This window comes from Clupea harengus, chromosome 6 (assembly GCF_900700415.2).
Source record: "Clupea harengus chromosome 6, Ch_v2.0.2, whole genome shotgun sequence".
Lineage (NCBI taxonomy): Eukaryota > Metazoa > Chordata > Actinopteri > Clupeiformes > Clupeidae > Clupea > Clupea harengus.
In genome coordinates this window covers 6,272,329-6,293,023 of record NC_045157.1, presented here as the reverse complement: position 1 = coordinate 6,293,023, position 20,695 = coordinate 6,272,329, and the positions used below count along the sequence as shown (strand labels likewise).

The 20,695-nt window shown below is 42.4% G+C and overlaps 1 protein-coding gene and 1 long non-coding RNA gene across 2 annotated transcripts; both read right to left on the bottom strand.

The window, feature by feature from the left end:
- Positions 1-2,562: 2,562 nt before the first annotated feature.
- LOC105905557 (elastase-1-like) lies at positions 2,563-11,830 on the bottom strand. Its single transcript, XM_031569796.1, has 13 exons — positions 11,821-11,830; positions 11,142-11,216; positions 10,905-11,006; positions 10,575-10,631; positions 10,098-10,190; positions 9,872-9,940; positions 9,673-9,746; positions 9,472-9,572; positions 9,196-9,318; positions 5,168-5,304; positions 3,347-3,492; positions 2,764-2,913; positions 2,563-2,577 (listed from the first exon to the last, which is right to left on the bottom strand). The coding sequence occupies exons 1-13, from the start codon at positions 11,828-11,830 to the stop codon at positions 2,563-2,565; spliced, it is 1,152 nt and encodes a 383-aa protein (XP_031425656.1).
- Positions 11,831-16,610: 4,780 nt separating this feature from the next.
- Positions 16,611-17,297, bottom strand: LOC122132956. Its single transcript, XR_006152453.1, has 3 exons — positions 17,159-17,297; positions 16,913-16,999; positions 16,611-16,752 (listed from the first exon to the last, which is right to left on the bottom strand). It is a non-coding gene; the product is annotated as an uncharacterized LOC122132956 (long non-coding RNA).
- Between the last annotated feature and the right edge of the window lie 3,398 nt (positions 17,298-20,695).

The following is a 20,695-nucleotide window of genomic DNA, read 5'->3' as shown; positions in this document are numbered from 1 at the left end:
AGTTTGAAAGTTTCATATTTAACAGCATTATATGATTATCAGTGCTGCATGTGTGACCTTGTAGAAATGAACTGAAGCAGCTTTGTAGGTCAGGAGGCAATAACCTAACAAGCTTATATACATACTGTAAAACACAAGTGTAAATTAATGTATTATAAATAAGTTACACTGTCCTTTAGCAGCATTAAACATGTAAATTATACCATTTGTAAAATGGTAGGTATATGTCTATTGCTACTGTAGGCATTCCAAGTAAAATATTGTTTGATCATTATCATTGGTACTTCATCTCTATATATTCAGAATAGCATGCCTTTATTCCTGAGAGGAAAAGTAAAAACATTTCAACAATGTTGTAATATTGTTTAGCAAGTCGACAAGCAAAAAGCCATGATCTGGTATGGTTATAAATCTTTTTGTGAGGGAGCGATAGAGAAAGAGAGAGATTTAACATAAGGAGAGCAGCCTATATGTCTCAGCGTAAGTGTGTGTGCTTGTGTGTGTCTGTAAAAGATGGAGAGAGGAAGATGAAGTGAGAGAGTATGATTCTAGCAGCTGAGCTCTTGATTACTAGCGCCGTCTTGTGATAGATCATTTAAGGTTGTGGACAGTGTCAGTGCAGGTTTTAGACTTTGGTTAAAGTTAGGGAGCATCACACATAGCATCAGACCTTTGTGATTACATACATGGCCATAGGCCATTAAAAGTATATCTGAGAAACTGTCACAGAAAGAGATGGTTGCATCTTTAAATACTGCTTATTTATTTATTAAATGTTTGAGCAATCAGTTTTGGGTGTTCATTATTTTGCTTGACCTCTAGCGCCATCTGGTGAAAGCAACACTGGTCATATTTGTCTGAGATCACACAGCTGTGGTTCGTTATGCTGGTGGTCAACAGAAACATATCACCTGTACCTGTCAAACACCTGGGCTCATAGACTGAATACAATCCTAATTTATAAGATCACAAAACATCTAATAACCACTGAATTTGTCACAGAGAATATAAAGTCGTGATCAAGGATAGTTTTTTAGGACTATCTGTGGCAGTACAGTATGGATCAAAGGCTATCTCACTTCCTCTCCTTATTGAGCTGAAGGCAAATATTTCCAATCATCCACTGCAGAATGAGAGCTTGGTTGTCAGTAACACGAGATTAAAGTAGGATGGATTAAATTAGAAAATGCTCATAGCAATGACACAGTAATCATGCCTACACACAGGGGATACACTCCTCCAGGGGATACAATGATCATGACCCTGACCTTCTTGCCATGCAGGACAAGACTCAGACACAGTTTTGCCAGGCTAATCCCCATATAGCACTTCAGTTAATCACCACAGAACATTGGACCTCATTCTGGAATATTTTCTAAAGTGTCTTCTTAAATGTTAATGCGGAAAGTGAATCACCGGTGGTTGCACCGGCCAGTAAATGCAGACCGAACTTCACCGGTGCAGAGGTGGAGGTACTGTTGCAGAATGTAGATGTGTCCATTCCATTCTACTGTGGCTTATGATACAAATATTCTCGTATTTATTATTATTATAATTATTTTTATCCGAGGTTGTCTGTAGAATTGATTCAGCACAAATTACATGGGTTGCAGTCCAATCTGGCCTGTCTAGACTGCTTTTCCCACGTTCTGTAAATTCCTGGTTCCTCAGCTAAGAACGAATCCCAAGATAGAAAACGTTAGGGAAGAAATTTAAGGATGACATTTCTTCTTAACTTTTTCATTTGGTAAATGTCTTTGGAGCTTCTAAAAGGCCAGAAAGCTGCACCTTCCAAACTGTTGTGTTCTACCTTTGAAAATGAAAGAATAGTAAGGATGTGGATATAATGGTCCTCTTCCGTTTGACTGGTAAGGTAGCCCTGACTGTTATTGCATGGAACACACTGACAGTGTATAAAGAGAATGAGGATAGTATCAGGAACCATTTTGGTTTGCCTAAGGAAAGCCTCTGTCCATGGTGCTAAAAAAGGCTGAAAACAAGTGTTACTAGTGGTGAGTAGAAAATTGAAAGGATGTATTGACACACCTGTATAATCTTTTTCTCTGTTTTTTTTTTCAAAGCAAAAATATGCAGCAATTTGCCACTTTGTGAAGTATGCTTTCATTGGCAAATACTTATGGTATCATCTTCAAATCTTCTTGGATGCTATATGGTCATATAGGACAGATAGACACACTTGTTTTTCCCACTAGCCACCCAGGCTATGCTACTATGTACTTGTGTGGTCTGAAGCAGACCGCCAGGTGAAAAAGACACTACGTCATCAATAGACACCAGTTAGAGTACTAGCCAGCTGTATCAGCATCAGTGTATCAGTGCCAGCTGTGCACATTTTTTTAGACCTAAACCCCTTTCGGCTACTTTAGCCAAAACTCCACTCAAAGGAATACACACACAGCTTTCTAAAACATCAGATCAAAGACAACAACGGGATGCAGTGAAATTAAAGTTTTATTGCCGCTTCTCTACATGATGAAATTGTTAGAGAGGGAGCCAGAATGGAGAGACTGGTCTTCATTCAGAGTCGTCTTCATGTCTGACTTAAGCTCCAATAACCTGAGGAGGGCAAAAAGGGTGAGGTCAAAGGTCAAACATACAGAGCAATTCACACACAACTAGCACACAGGTCCTGCACAACAACTGAATGACTAACATGCACAATTTACATACGCAAAGCTGTGTGAGTGTATGTACAGTATACTATGTGTGTGTAGGGGGTGATGCATGTAAACAAGGGCTTACACTCCAGATCCAGCGCATGTGTGCAGACACGCGAGTGAACACAGTTGGCTTTCTCCTGACGTTGCATCCACGGGAGGAGCCGAAGCTGGTTACTCCGTGGACCACCCATCTCCTGCCCACAATGCAGTTCAGAGGACCACCAGAGTCTCCCTACAGCAACAGGACAAACAACAGGGTTCTGTTATGCGCCTTTGTTGGGCAATGTATAATAGAACCACAGTGTCACTGTGACCCAGCCATAGTTTGAAATCGAGAAAACAATAATAATAATAATTACAAGAAAATAAGACCCTTAATAATTGCTTGGTAGTACATGCTGACTTCAACTAATGTTGATGTTAAAAAATGTCATTGTAAGGAACACACAATGACAAGCAGAATAACTGACCTACATGCATTGTCTCCACTATTAAGATGTCAAATCTCTCCAACCCTTTTACGGCATGTGCACTACCCCCAGAAAGTTAAGTGAACACAGTGACCACTATGTCAAATCAGTCAAAAGATGCTGTTATCTGAAATCCTTCATCTGCAACCAGATGTACATTTACTGTAAATTAAATCTGAAAAAGGGAACGCTTACCTGGCATCCTGAGCGTCTGCCATCTCCTCCAGCGCACACCATGGAGCTCTTCACTGTGCTTCCCCACCAGCTTCGGCGTCTACACACGCGATGGCTGACGATGGGCAGGTAGGCATGCCTCAACAGGTTTGAGATTCTTCCTCTGGCTGCACACGGGAACAGAGAAAGTGAGATTCAAGAAAGCGGTACTGTTTTAGATAACCATCACGATGAGGTAAAGGCTGAGGATGCCTTAGGCAGTCTTCTAGGGCAGCATTGCTCTTAAAAGCCAATGGAACAAAAACGACCTTCTAGTCTTGCTACTGGATTACTGGTGTAACCCTCTCTCTCGCTATCCAACGGCCCGCTGCTACTCTGCGTTGTGTTTGACAGTTGGTTTAGGTTAGCGGGTGGTTGGGCGCACCAAGGAATTGACACGGGGTTTGAAATGGTGGCGAGATTTATTGTTTCCAGCACAGCATCTGTGGTGGCCAATTCTAAGTCTTAAACTATTTTCACAATCAGAAAGTCAAGACAAAGGACGTGTTGTTCCAACGGATTTACTGTAGTACATTAAGCCACAGTAAAGAGATGTATACCGGAAATAGATCTGCCAAAATACATTTGCGCCAACATCTTTAAACCTAATCTGACACTCCCACCCCAGTCATGAATGGCTAACCCTGTAACCAATAATATCCTTAACCTCTAACCTGACTCCATCCAATCAGAAAGCTTCCATGGTATACAATACCACACCCATTTTAACCTTAGGTCACCAGGGTACACTGATTCAACAGGTATCTGGTAAATCCATTCCTTATTCATATGAAAATATCCCACACATCCTAGAGAATTGATCGCGAACATTAAAGATAAAATGGCGTCCTAGGCAAAACATCAACAATATCAGAAACACTACGGGTTATCAGAAGGTACCAAATTAATTCAAATAAACAAATGATCAGACAACACAACAGGTCTGCAAGATTAATTGTTTCCAATGTTGTCTGATCATTTGTTTATTTGAATTAATTTTGTACCTTCTGATAACCCGTAGTGTTTCTGATATTGTTGATATTGTTGATGTTTTGCCTAGGACGCCATTTTATCTTTAATGTTCGCGATCAATTCTCTAGGATGCTGTGCTGGAAACAATACATCTCGTAGACCTATTGAATGGCACATACACTGCCTTACACTAGCAATGATAAAAGTATTTTAAATCTGAAATGCTTCTTTATTGATTGATTTCGCTCTTTTATTGGAAGGTTAACCCGCTATAACAGACAGAGAACTTATGACTCATTACACTGCACTGCATGTTACCTACATTCCATAAATAATTTAGTTTAGCATAGCACAGCATTCATCACTTATCAGTAGCAGCACATTGACATGCTCTGGTTGCACAGTTATTATATATACCCAAACCATAATACTAAATATCCATCTAAATTTTACATTTAGTCATTTAGCAGACGCTTTTATCCAAAGCGACGTACAAAGGAGAGAACAATCAAGCTACGAGCAATAGAGACCTAGTGTAACAATAAATACTACTTACATAAGAAATAACAAGAGTGCAGGAATGTAACTACTGTAAGTGCGAGTTAAGTACTAGTTAGAGGAGATAGCATTAGAAGAAGGATAAGGAGAGGTAGAGGAAGGGAGAGGAAGTGCAAGTTAGGAGGTGCTCCCTGAAGAGTTTGGTCTTCAAGAGTTTCTTAAAGGTAGAGAGGGATGCCCATGCTCTGGTAGTGCTAGGCAGAATACTGTGATATACTTATGTATATATGTAATTGTGTAATTACAATATGACAAGACCAGCAGCACACTTACTTGATGTAAGTCCCCAGCCGGAGACCCAGCATCTGTTTCCATGACGGAGCACCCGATTGGCTCGAGGCAGTACGGCCAGCCTCACGTAGCGGTTCAGTGTAGCGAATGAGGAGAGGCGCAGCAGGGCAATGTCATTGCTTCGGGGGGGGGGGGGGGGGGGGGGGGGTGTTAGTGTTTCTAAACAGTTAATTGGTCTGCTTCATCTTAGATTGTATTTTAAGTATTTTAAGACCACTCTGAAACTGTTCCAACTTGCCACCACCATTGGCTTCAGTTGGTTTCACTCAAATCAAGAAAGGCTACTAATTGCTGGGTTGCAGTTGAAAGACACTCCCACAGCAATCAGGTCACTTTGGCAAGGCAGAAACTGGGAGGGCCTATTTCACTAAGCAGAGGTATATATTTTGACTCCAGTCTTAGACACTTCAGAGGAGCTACAGGGCTACTAGACTGTGTGTGTAATTATATCTAACTGTACTGCTTCATCTTAGATTGTATTTTAAGTATTTTAAGACCACTCTGAAACTGTTCCAACTTGCCACCACCATTGGCTTCAGTTGGTTTCACTCAAATCAAGAAAGGCTACTAATTGCTGGGTTGCAGTTGAAAGACACTCCCACAGCAATCAGGTCACTTTGGCAAGGCAGAAACTGGGAGGGCCTTCAGCCGGGTGCAATCAGTGAACATGCTACTTCCATAGGGCTGTTGCTGAAGCGTCAGCGGAAGTGTCAGCCCTCGTGCTCAGCCCTTTTCGTGTGAAGACCTTTTTGGGTAAAGACGTGCAAGTCTACCTGTACAAGTCCACCGAAACAAGGCTCACAAACAAGGTAAACTTTTCATTTTGATTCTACCATAGCCATGTGTCACAGTAGCATCTCTGTTGTCACTGGTTGTCAAAAAAGATCACAGCGCAGCAGACGACAGCGCAACCTGGGTAATCTCCGCTCACTTCAACAAACCTCTTCGGCTGTAACCTCTTTTTCTGTTGGCCTGTGGAACTGTCAGTCTGCAGTCAGGAAAGCTGATTTCATCTCAGGTTATGCCAACCACCTCTCCCTAGGGCTCTTAGCTCTCACGGAGACATGGATCACACCTGAAAACAATGCTACCCCGGCAGCACTCTCCACCAACTATGCCTTCTCCCATACTCCCCGGCCAACTGGTCGTGGAGGTGGGACGGGGCTGCTGATTTCAAACAACTGGAAATTCACTCCACTGCTGCCTTCAAACAGGTATGCCTCCTTTGAATATCATGCAATTATGGTAACTGCTCCTGTTAAAACTTATGTGATTGTTATCTACCGTCCACCAGGACAACAGGGTGATTTCGTCCATGAGCTGGACACCCTGCTGTCATCCATCCCTGACCAGGAGTGTCCAACACTCATCCTTGGCGACATGAACATCCACCTAGACAATCCCAACTCAGCTGACTTTCGGACCCTGGTTCACTCGTTCGACCTACAACAGGTTCCCACTCCTCCAACTCACAAAGCAGGAAAAGAGCTTGACCTCATCCTTGCTCGGAACTGCACCACGGACAACCTAACGGTAACCCCTCTGCATCGCTCGGACCACTTCTTCATTCGCTTCGATGTTCGGCTCATTGAGCAACCCTCTGTCCCCCCTCCGATGGTCTCGTTCCGGCGCAACCTCCGCAACCTCTCTCCCACCCACTTTTCCTCTCTGGTTTCTTCTGCTCTTCCACCTTTATCCACTTTCTCCTCACTAGGTGTCGATGATGCCACAGAATCACTCTGCTCCACTCTGAGCTCATGCTTGGATACTTTGTGTCCACTTTCCACCAGACCTGCTCGTTCTACCCAGTCTCATTCGTGGCTGAGCGATACCCTCCGAACGCAGCGCTCCAATCTCAGAGCGGCTGAGAGAAAGTGGCACAAATCTGCAGCACTGGACGATCTTGCAAGCTACCAGACACTGCTGGCCTCCTTCTCATCCAGCATCACTGCTGCTAAGAAGACTTTTTTCAACGACAAGATCAATGGTGCAACTGACGCTCGGAAACTATTCTCCACCTTCAAAACTCTGCTCTACCCTCCTCCTCCTCCCCCAGCTACTAACCTCACTGCTGATAACTTTGCTTCCTTTTTCACAGAGAAAGTGGCAGCCATCGGGAAACAGTTCGACCAACTGTCTCCCCCCCCTAAGGGCGCAACCGTCAATGGCTCATCATTTCCTTCTTTCACCCCTCTCAGCGAGAGTGAGGTCTCCAAAATCCTAACAGGTAGCCGTCCAACTACATGCCCGCTGGACCCCATCCCATCCAATATCCTTCAAGCCATATCGCCTGCCGTCTTACCGGCAATAACACAGGTGATTAATGCTTCATTTAATTCTGGAACATTCCCCTCTTCATTTAAAGTGGCTCGGGTAACACCGCTGCTCAAGAAGCCGTCTCTCGATCCCACTCAGGTGGGAAACTATCGACCGGTCTCACTTCTCACGCTACTATCAAAAACCATTGAGAGGGCAGCTTCCAAACAGGTCACAGAGTTCCTAGCAAGGAACAATCTCCTCGATCCAAACCAGTCTGGATTCAAAAGTGGTCACTCCACCGAAACAGCCCTGTTGTCTGTGACAGAGGCCTTGAAAACAGCTAGAGCAGCAGCTCAATCCTCAGCTCTCGTCCTGCTTGATTTATCAGCTGCGTTTGATACAGTCAACCACCGCATCCTTCTGTCCATACTGTCAAGTATGGGCATTTCTGGCAAGGCGCACTCCTGGTTTGAATCGTACCTCACTGGGCGCTCGTTCAATGTGTCATGGCAAGGTCAGCTGTCTGTACCTCACCACCTTACCACAGGGGTGCCCCAAGGCTCGGTGATGGGACCACTTCTCTTTGCCATTTACACCACTTCGCTGGGCCCTATCATCCGCTCGCATGGTTTTTCCTATCATTGCTATGCCGATGATACTCAACTGTTTCTGTCTTTCCCTCCTGAGGACACCACTGTCTCGGCGCGGATCTCGGACTGTCTTGCTGATATATCCACATGGATGAAAAACCACCACCTTCAGCTGAACCTGGCCAAAACGGAACTGATGGTCTTTCCAGCCAAACAGGCCATCCACCACAACATCAGCATCAATATTGACTCCTTGTCTCTTGTTCCATCCAAAACAGCAAGAAACCTCGGGGTCATTATTGATGACCAACTGACTTTCACGGACCACATTGCCTCTGTCTCTAGGTCCTGCCGCTTTGCGCTATTCAACATCCGCAAAATCAGGCCGTACCTAACCCAGTATGCCACCCAGCTGCTGGTGCAAACCTTGGTGAATTCACGCCTTGATTACTGCAACGCCCTCCTAACGGGCCTGCCGGCTTGCGTGGTGAAACCACTACAAATGATCCAGAACGCGGCGGCGCGTCTGGTGTTCAACCAACCGAAGAGGGCACACGTCACCCCGCTACTCATTGACCTCCACTGGCTGCCTGTAGCTGCTCGCATTAAGTTCAAGTCACTTATGCTTGCCTACAGAGTGCTTGATGGTTCTGCTCCCACCTACCTAAATGCTCTTGTAAGGGCAAATGTTACACCCAGGATGCTGCGCTCTTCTAGTGAGCGTCGTTTGGCACTGCCGTCTGTGCAAGCACGGCAGTCCAGACTATTCTCATTTGTAGTTCCACGTTGGTGGAATGAGCTGCCCAGCACTACCAGAGCAGGGGCGTCCCTCTCTACCTTTAAGAAGCTTTTGAAGACCCAACTCTTCAGAGAGCACTTCCCGTCCTAACTGGCACTTCGACTAGTGCGTAACTTGCAATTACAGCAGTTACACTTCTGCACTCTTTCTTTCTTTTTATTTCATTTTGTTATATTTCTAATGTAAAGTAGTATTTATTTATTGTTACACCAGGTTCTATTGCTCGTAGCTTGAATATTCTCTCCCTTGTACGTCGCTTTGGACAAAAGCGTCTGCTAAATGACTAAATGTAAATGTAATGTAAATGTATAATTGGAACAAACAGTGTTTAGTGGTGGAACTTGAGAACCAGTAGTACTGACCCTGAAGCCAAGCCTTTTCTCCAACCAGGGTGAAGGTAGATGCCAGAAACACCTAAGGACTGCTCCCTGCGGCTCTGCTTGTTGAGGTCACGCTCACCAGCGACCACACGATAGGTCTTGAGACTGAGGTACCACATAAGCAAAACCCAAACTCAGTCCATAATGAATTTACAGGAGACCCAACATACATAAACTACGAGTGACGAAGAGTGCCAGATTAAAACAAAGGAGCCTTTAGCCCTGCTCAGAGTCTTTGCTCTAGCTGCTATGCCGTACCTATCCACGCAGTGAGCTGCAGTCATCACCCAGTTCCTCTTGACCAGAAACCCTCCACAGATGTGGCGGGACCTACTGCCAGACCTGACTTGGAGAGAGATCTGAGAATAAAAAAGATTGTGTTACCGGATCTATCTGTCCTACAGGGAGGTTGGAGAGAGTGAGAGTGCTGTAGATGTCCTGTAGATTGTTTGTCAGTACCTGCCAAGTCCAGAGACTGGAACTGGATACACTACCACCTACAACCCTCTTCTCAATGGAAGTCTTGGAATCAGCTGGCACCACAGAGACATGGACACAAAGCAGTGCATGTATAACTACTGTTAAATTGCAGTTTGGGACAGGACAAGTCTACAAGTCCTAGAAACATGTTTTCACCGCTGGTATCATGGGAACTCACCGGAAGGCTTGGTCTCAACTAAGCCACTAGTAAGTGCCTTACCCAAGGCCTCTTCCAACTCGGCTGGGGCTGCAGAGAAATTACAGCAAAGAATGCTGCTTAAAAAAAACACTTCAGAACAGCTCTTCTCAACTCATCAGAGTGGAGATAGGAAACTGCACCACAAACATTGAGAGCTCCACAGCACAGTCTTACTGCCCATGCATGTGGTCAGAGAGGGACCCACCTGGAGTGTCAGCAGGGGTCTCTTCTTTCTCAGCATCATCATCATCATCACCCTCCAGGGCTTCACTGTCCTCCCCCTGCAACTCATCCACCTCTGCATACACATTAATGCACAACACTCACAGCTCAGAGTAATGCCTTGCCATAGTCACCCAGCAAAGTTCACAGACAAAATGCTGGGTTTTGGAATAAAAATGCATACAGACTTTTTTCCCGTCCGCACATTTACTGTGCACTTGGCCTTGGTGTGTGTGTGTGTGTGTGTGTGTGTGTGTGTGGTGAAACGATTTGTTCCTGTTTTTTATTTAGCTGATTTTATAGTGATTTTTCATAATTTCTGTTCTCTAAAAGCACTGTATAGAATTCGAGATCTAAATTCTACAGAAAGTCCATGACAACAGAGGGACAGGCAAACACAAGGATCTCAAGAGGGAACCTTGGTCATGGCGTCAACACAACTGGACACACAAGACCTCACCTGCAGTGTCATCCTCAGCAAGAGCATCAGTCACTTCCTCGTCAAAGCCAGCAGGCTCTGCACAGATATTAGTGCAAAACAGTCACAACGTGTGTGGGACTCCTTTAAGTAAGGTATAATGTATAGTCCGGTTGTCATTATCGAAAAATAAATCCCGACGGGACGAACAGGACCCGACGCGCAACGAAGAACAGCCAAGATTACAATTTAACACTGTGCTGAACAAGTGTGCTGTACAGTAATTTCAGCATCACTACAGTAGGGTACTGAAAATGTTTACATTCTCTAGTGAATACATTCAAAAATGCACCTGGTTTCAGAAGAACCCACCTGGAGTGTCAGCAGCAGCAGAATCATCATCATCATCATCATCCTCAGCTTCCTCGTCATCATCTCCCAGGGCATCAGCCACTTCCTCCTCCTGCTTCTCCGCTAGTAACACACAGACAAGGGTCAATCACCCCCAGCACTGCAAAGTGGTACACAGCGTAGTATCACTACAACATATTGGACAATTGTTGTTCACATATTGGACATGATGTGAACCCCAGTCTCAGAGGATCTCACCTGGAGAGTCAGTGGCAATATCCTCACTTTTGGCCAAGGCACCATTGAGAGTGACGTCCATCTTCTTCAACAACTCTGCATGGAATAAGACGTCAAAGACAAAGATAGCGAGAGCTTGCAAAATCCCCCCAAATCAGCTATATAGAAAATGTATGTATGTTAATAATCATGTCATTGCAATTATTGCAACAATGAAGAATATCCTTCATGCACATGTGCCTATAAATAGGTTAAAAAGACTCTAACATACCTAGAGTGTTAGGCTGAGCTGGGGCCACCGCATCTATGACAAGGAGAGAGAGACGACACACAGACAGTGTGACAGAGTAATGATATCCCGAGTCATTATCAGTCATAGATCTGTTGTTTATAGAACCTTGGCTGTATGTTATTCATTTCCCATAATGTTATTCTTGGTAGAAAGATGATATCTTATAATGTCGTTCTTACCAGTAATATAAATCATTAATATGGATAATGGCAGTGATTGTGAGAGTACACAATGCCTTGGTCATACTTGCATATACAGTATGCTATATACACACATACTTGATAGTGTCCACACATCTCTACATCTCTATATAGGCAAAGTACAGTATAGACTCTGTATGAAACACCAGAAATACCCCAAATTCAAACGCAATGGCCCAATAGGAACGCCAATATTTTTCTCACTTACCTGTTGCCATGCTCATGGCACACAGAGCTTAAAAGATCGAGAGAATGGGCAGAATCCCCATTGTTAAACTGGGTATATCTAAAAAAATAAAACACACACACACACACACACACCAACAGAGCTCAGCATAGACGTGAAAAAGTCTAAACTCTTTGGAAAAAATGTAGAGAGGCTGTGGATAAGTACTCACCTACTGATAAGAAATTGACTTACAGCTTCTGGAAACTGATGACAATGAGAAGCGACAGCTTCTTTTATAGTCATTTTGGACAAGGCGTAGGTCAACTGAGTAAACATGTTTATTAAAATGAAGAGAAGGGTCTATGGTTCAATGACAAACACAAATATTGTCTGTGAGGTATTTATTTCAACTGATATATCATCTTTCATATAATCATAATCCATCATCTGCTCGCACGAATGCAAAACACACCTTTTAGCTGATGTATTAACTGCGCTCACATGGTTTACAACATAGACAGAGTCAGCAATAATTAAACAACAGTACACCCAATTTGGCGTTTAAACACAGAACTTTCTGTTCCAAACGTTGTGACTGAGACAGAAAAGTACATTGCCAACACACACACACAATATATATGTATGCACACACACACACACACACACACAATATATATATATATATACACACACACAGTGTGCATGGCAAAGTATTAGGGTGACCAGGTTTCCCGCTTTGCAATGTACTGCACAGCATTCTCACCCTTGGTCCCCGATTCCGCATTTTTTATATGATTGTCCCTCATTTTCCCACTGGTCATTTGGTTTTATGTGTCAGAAATCAGACACATGGAATGTGAATCCCTCTTCTAGGTCAAAAAAACAAAACTTTGAACAAACTACCCGGCGACATCATGGCTCATTCATATCTTGATATATAATACAATCTGTAGCTTGTATCTTTTATGGCCTAACTGTTGTGCTGTGGAATCGACTAGAGGACAAAGTAGGTGTTTACCTAATTCAAATATTATTTAGTTAGACATTATATCAAACTTTTAGGTTTCCCCCCAGCATTGGTAACATGTCCCACATTGTCCCTCCACAAACGTACACGCTACACGACTCGGCCCACATCTGGTCACTTTGCATCTGGTCACCCTACAGAGCATGGCAGAGCAGGTCTAGATGGGTTTTCATGGGTGGTATTGTAATTATGTCAAAAGTTAAAGATCCTTTTCAAACTCCCCCTTAAATAACTTAATTTGACATGAAATAGGGGACTGAACAGACACAGACTCATACACACAAACCATCCCTTCATCTCTCTCTCTCTCTGTCTTTCTCTCTCACTCACACACACACACACACACAAACACACACAAACACACACAGATCCACAATTTTGCAACATTTACATCCTCTTTGTGTGGGTGTTCTTGTATGCTCAGATATGTGCATGACTGGAGTTGCTGGGAACTTGGTGTTTACGCTTCTCTGCTCTGTGCAAATATGTCCAGTAACTGGCATCAATCTCCTATCACCAGTAGGCCTACAAATCTCGTATTGCCACTACGAAAACATAAAGACACTCAAAGTATTTCAACTGTTAATGGTATAAAATGTGTTTTTTTTGCTAGCAAATAAGACAGAGACTCACAGAAATGATTTAATTGAACTGATGGCTTCACAACCACATTGTTCTGAATTGGCCTATTATGTATATTACTGTAATTACTGATTTTAGGCTATTTAATATTTGTTGCCATTTAATTGTTGATTTCATTTTTCACCTGCCCTTAAATCATATTATTTTTGAAACTTTTAAGAAAGAGCAAAACCTAAATAGAACATTGGGAGACACTATCTCGTCACAGTTATGGCATATCTACCTATAGTAGGCCTATTCTTCTCAGTCTTAAAGCGGGTTTGCAGTCGATATAACAACAGGTTGCGATGACTAATAAAACATTTACAAAATAGGTTCCAAATCATTAGGCAGAACATTGCTGCTTGCTTTGAATAAAGTATGAACTGTGAAACGACATGGACAACGGCACAGCAAGACTAAAATAATTCTGTAATTTTAAACGACTGTATGAATATTATTGTCAGGGGAGTTCAGGACGCAAGGATGCTCTGTTCAAGAGATCGGAGGAGTGGATGTCTGGGCGGAACGAAGGAGATCGTAGAAGGAGATGACCTGGAGTCGGAATCCAGGGAATGAAGGAGATCGTGGGAGAAGACGTCGGGAGCCGGTTGCCTTTGGATGTTCAGGCCTTTGTGTAACGAGGCCAGACAATGAGTGAAGGGAGTGAGGAGTTTATATTGTGTGAGAGACAGGTGCAGGTGATCGTGGGAAGGTGACAGGTGAGTGTGATCTGTATTCGGGTGTTGGTGAATGTAGCGGAGGTGCGTTAGTTGAAGTCGATGGGGGCGTGGCAGGAGCTGGGTTCAGCGCTGACAATATGTGACAAGCGTGACAGTTATCTTTCATAGTACATTATATTTCTTCTCCAATACATACAAATATGTTTTGAGTTTATATGCTAAATCATTTTATAGCTCATCACACTGGAAATGGAGAACCTGATACATTATTACACCTATGGTTGCTATGACTATGCGAGTTGTCGTGGCCGCTGACAGGGGTAAAGTTCACCATATTTGAACTCAGAGTGACATGTCGAATCTTCAATTGCTACTCATACTCATGCACACTCACTGACATTGCTCCATGAATACTAAAATACATGTACAAACCTTGGTGAATATACAGTTTAAGTATGCACTTATATGTGTGTGTGTTTGGGTGTGTGTGTGTGTGTGTGTGTGTGTGAGCGCGCGCGTGTGTGTGTGTGTGTGTGTGTGTGTGTGTGTGTGTGTGTGTGTGTGTGTGTGTGTGTGTGTGTGTGTGTGTGTGTGTGTGTGTGTGTGTGCTTATGTGTGTGAATGTGTTACAGTGCTACTTGTGTTTCTGAAGAAAGGTGATGTGAACATGTTTGAACGTGTTTGTCAGGCTCAAGAGAAGTGACACAGAACATACAGTTGGCAGTGTCCCGCCGTCATAATCTCTGCAAATATTCCTTTGAAAGATAGTATCTATTTCCTGTTACTGGCACTAATCTCCTATTACTAATAACATAGAGAAACTCTCACACACACACGCACATACACACACACTCACACACACACACAAAAGCACATACACACACACACATACGCACTCTTAAACACATACACACACACACACACACACACACACACAAACACACGCACTCACACACACACATACAGTACACATACACATATACACACACACAAGCACATACTGCATACACACGCGCACACACACTTACATACACATACACACACACACACACACACACACACACACACACACACACACACAAACACACACAAACATACACATACACACAACACACACACACACACACCCACACACACACACACAAATACACACACTCACTCATTTACTCACTTACTCCTTCTCTCTCACACACAGACAGAGACAGAGAGAGAGAGGGAGAAGAGGAGCAGCAAAAGCCAGTTCATCTCCTATACAACTGGTGACTGGTGACCCACTCAAACAACAGTGAGTGACTGGTGACCCACTCAAACAACAGTGAGTGACTGGTGACCCACTCAAACAACAGTGAGTGACTGGTGACCCACTCAAGCAACAGTGAGTGACTGGGCACTCAGATACAGATACAACATATCTGCTCAGAAGTCCCGAAAAAAGTGAAATTTTCTGTGAAGGTGTTCAGTTTGAAAGTTATTTGGTTTAATACAGACCTCTGTATTCACACATACACACAGACACAGACACACACACACATTTTGAGTGCTCTTGTATGCTCATGTGTATAAGTGACTGGGGTTTGCCATTCTTACAACTGATAGCAGACACAAACATGGTAGTGTCCACACCATCCTCCTCCATGCAAATATTTCCTGTAACCAATCTCTTATTGCCAATAACTTAACTTGCACTTCAGCAGTTACATTCCTGCACTTCTTTTTCCTCTTTTCTAGGTTGTTGTTTTTCTAATTCTCATGTAAAGTAGTATTTATTGTTACACCATGCTTTTTTATTGCTCTTAGCTTGACTGTTCTCTCCCTTGTACGTCGCTTTGGACAAAAGCGTCTGCTAAATGACTAAATGTAAATGTAAATGTAAATGCCAGTTTCAATCTCCTATTAGCAATATTTATACATTGTTGAACGTTGAACTTCTGCGTGACACACTGCGCTCAAATACACCAGGCTATACATGGCATGCGGGATCTCCGCCTATGTCCACAGTGAATTGGATGTATCTGGGACTTCTGTACTGCTGTATACTCCCAGATACTCCACAGATAATTGGATGTATCTGGGACTTCGCTGCCTTGTCACACAGTCCCAGATCCTGCCGGATATGTACCAGGTTTGGGGGCACATATGGTTGTGGTATTCTTAGGTAGATTACATTGATTGTCTGCCAAAGACAAATTAATTACACAAAGGCTTTTATTTGAAATTAATGAAAAACAGTTAAATATAATTTAATTAGACACATACATTAGCAATACACATCAATGTACAATTACACATGACGTATGATATCATGTAATACAATATAATATAACATAACAAAACAAAGGCTTTTAGTGAGCATGAAGGAAACACTGATCACTTGTGAGCATTCGAAAGATGGACCCAGCCCCTCACTCTGTAGTCTCCATTGCAAATCTATCCACATGAACACATGGTACTTCTGGTCTGCATCCAGTATTTTCTGTAGCTCACCACACAGTGTACATGATTCTGTACTATGGGCTGAAGGCCAGACAACCCACATTGGCCTTCAATCCAAGATGGAGTCCTCCACATTCAACATCAGATCTGTTGTGGTGGTCCTCCATAGGGTAGCCTCTTCCTTTGATTGTAGAACACCAGCTCTGTCTTTATGCATATGCAAACACGGGGCAAAGAGATATAAGATCACTACAAACAAATGGGGGAAAAGCCTATGAAGAACTGGGGAAAATACCATAATATCAAATACCACTACAGTAATGGTGTTCCAAATACACCAATCACACCTGGCTTGGCAATAGCCTACCTGGAGTGTCTGCAGGAGCTTCTTCCATCTCCACTGCCTCGCCGTCAGAACCAAGGGCGTCGGCCATTTCTCCCTCCTTCTTCCCCACTGGCAACACACAGACAAGAACAAGCTTAGCGCAGAATAACTAAAAACAGCAACTAAAAACAGCATGCCCTGGTGACTGCAGTGTGATACACAGACCAGTGTTACTGGTCCTTCTTCCTTAGAGGTTCGAATTGGGTCCCTGGTACCAGGAGATCTTACCTGAAGAGTCAGAGGTAGCGTCTTCACGTTTGGTCAGGTCATCAGTCACGGGGTGTCATTTTAGACAGCCCTACATGAGGGGAACCATCACAGCAAAAGAGTCAAGGGATCCACTAGAAACAGCTAACTTGGCGACAGCTGAATAGAAAATCCGGAGTAGTGTTCTCATTAGAATTGTATTGCATACAAACACAGTAGTGAGATTTGGGGCTTAATGATCTGAAATGTCTTTACGATACCTGGAAAGTGAGGAGCTCCATTAGCCATACATGTAAGGAATAGGGAAATAAAGTCGGTGTCCTCACTGCTAAATAAATACTGTATGTGCGGTCTGCAGAGCTCTGCCAGCAGTGACTCCCTAAAACTAATACAGACTTGATATGATATTGGCAGTAAGATTCATTCAGAAGTGTGATAGAATTAATTTATAAAACACCGTTAATGACTTAAGAATTTATTAATCAAGTGCCTTGTATTAATAATGACCTTGTATGAATAATGTGCTTATGTAAGCAGGAACATGGCTTTTCTGTGTTTCTGTGTTTGTGTAACTTAGATTATTAGGTGCTGACACCACTTAGTCTGCATATGTGTAAGAGCTATATGCGTAAGAGAAGGAACCCTTTAAAAAAAACTATGTTAGCATACATATACTAATCTACTATACTACTACGATACTTATACATTAAGATAAAAATAAAGGGTGATAAAGCTTGCTCTAACCACAACCCACTCACACACACACACACACACACACACACACACACAACACACACACATACACACACAGACACACACACACACAGGCACACACACTGTACAGTTGCACAGTAAACCCCACATAGTGCTGATCTGCTCAGAGTTAACTGAATTGGGTTAAATGAAGGCGCTCTCCATTCTGTGACTGGGAGTGACATGAAGAGAGAAGAAACTTTGAGCAAAGTCTACACACCAAATGAATTAACACCGCCCCCTTTATGGTCAGGGTCATGATGTGTGTGTGTGTGTGTGTGTGTGTGTGTGTGTGTGTGTGTGTGTGTGTGTTAAACCATTGATACGTATGTACGCTCTGTTCTTTTTGATGTTTTCTGTTTTTGACCTGATGAAGCACGCACAAGGGGGAGGGGGCCTTTTACATGTCCAGGCCCAGGGGCCCATGGTTTCATAATCCGTCCATGGCTCAGAGCCCTGTGGCTGTTTGTTGGTCATGTTCTCTCTCTCTTTCTCTCTCCCTCTTTGAGGCCAGGCCCTGTCCTCCTGCCCTGCATCCTGCCCTCTTGTTTGTTTCTCAGAGCGCTGGTTGCTGTATATCATTCACACGCCATGGCTTGACCACAGAGGATTCTCAGCCCCAGCGGGTTACAGGGCCGTTATTTCCTAGAATCAGTCTCACCTCACTACCCCCCCCCCCCCTCATCACTGCTGTTTGTTCTTTCAACATGATGCATCAGCCCACTGACCTCAGACCTGCATGCACAGAAATAGACTAAAAGAGCACGGCTGAGGAGACCAGGGCAATACTACTGTGACAAACAACAAAGACAGAGAAAAATAAAAAATCAGAGTTGATTTGTAGTATTTGGTTATTATACATATACTTTGTTACTTCACAGCAAGGCAATGAGCAGCAGTGTTCTGTTGTTAAATGGATAAAGATAATAATAATAATAATTTATTTTATTTGTAATGCACTCTTCATTCAAAATAATCTCAGAGTGCCAACATATTAAAAACTAACTATAATAATACAATAAAATAAAAATGAATTAACATAAGCATAATAGAAAACTTTTAAACATTTTAACATACGATTTAACACAAGGCCAGAAATGCCTTCCTGAATAAAATGCCTTCCTGATACTGCACATGCATACATTTACATTTTGTTTTAATGTTTATTGTATGTTATTTGTATTTTTAAAGTAACTATTGATCCTTTTAAGTGTTTGCCAGCCTAGCTCTTTGAGGAAAAATTATGCCTTCAGTCTGGTGGCAGTTTGACCACTTCCTTCCTGTCTTTTTGTGACCTCTGAAAGCTAACTATGTTATTATAGATCTGTGTCTAAAGGTTTACCATACAGTGAAAACCAGATAGTAGTTCATGAGTTTTGAATTTGATTGACACACAGGGAAGGGGTGGACTGTCAGTCAGATTCATCCATCACCACACGATCCTTGAAGGTACACAGATGTAAAGCATTAGCCAATAAGCATGAGGGGGAGGAGAGAGGGGGTGGGAACTGCATGCAGTGTGTGCACACATGTCCTGTAAAACTACATTTTTACTCAGACATTATCTATGTCATGGGGCTTCATTTCAGTAATAAAAAGTACATTAAGCTTCAATTTTATTTGTGTTCACTTTAAAATTTGGATCCCTCTGTCTGTTTTGCATAAATATATTTTGAACTGTTATAAATATAACATAAAATATAATATTTTTTCATTGTGCTCATATGTCTAAAATGGTGGATAAACTTGACTGTATGAATTTTATTACAATATATTAATATTATATATATATCATATATATATATATATATATAATATTAATTACTATTACAGTTTTTCTCAATTGCTTTGGCACATTTTTCCATTCACTGTTTACGTTTGCAAAACAGCTCAAACACAGCCCTTAACAGAAGCTGAAACGACCAAAACACTTTATGATGTTTGCAGAATGACACCACCTTCTCAAAACTTATCACACACCCATCAAAACCAAACATTTCCATCAAAACCTACAATTTGTGCTCAATTGAAAATGTATGTTCTCTCATTTATTTAACAATGGATAACAAAACTCAAACTACAGCTATCAATATCAACCTCTGAAACCATCACTTCAACTTTTGTGCAACACCCTCACAGTATTGACTATTTTACCACTGACAACATACTACAATTTGGGTTTTGTACTGAGCACTCTTGACAATATACTGTCAGAAAGTATTTGAAATCTGAAAATTTGTATACAGAAAAATATTGTTGTTCTGTTTTTGTATTGCTAAATACTATACATGTAAAAGATATTCTAAACAAGGACCTGTCAACACCATTGATTTACATTTGTTCTACAAAATGGCAAAGATTCTGACACAAAAATATTTATTGCAGTCATTTTTCCACATTACATGTATATACTGTAAGAAGTCAAAATTACAGGTTTCAATTTACAGTAAAAAGGTCAAATCTGTTCTGCAGTGAACATTCTCCCCCTGCCACCAGTGTGGGCCAGTGTGTTGATTCTGTAAAAATAGTGCAATAGGCTGTAAATACTGTATATATACAGTAATCAGACTTCTACCGTATATGTTGTAAATTACTTTAGTGAAACTACAGTACTACATTGTATTGTGGCAACACACTTTACAAAAGTATAGAAATGGTTGTTGCCAAGAGTGCAAATACAGTGAAACACAGTACAGTAAATTGACTGCAAAGGCCAGCAAAGTGTCATTGTCATTGCCGAACGTACAAACAATTGATGCCACAGTATGACGGCTCAGGTTTGGCTGAACCCTTTGGCCAGCCTCT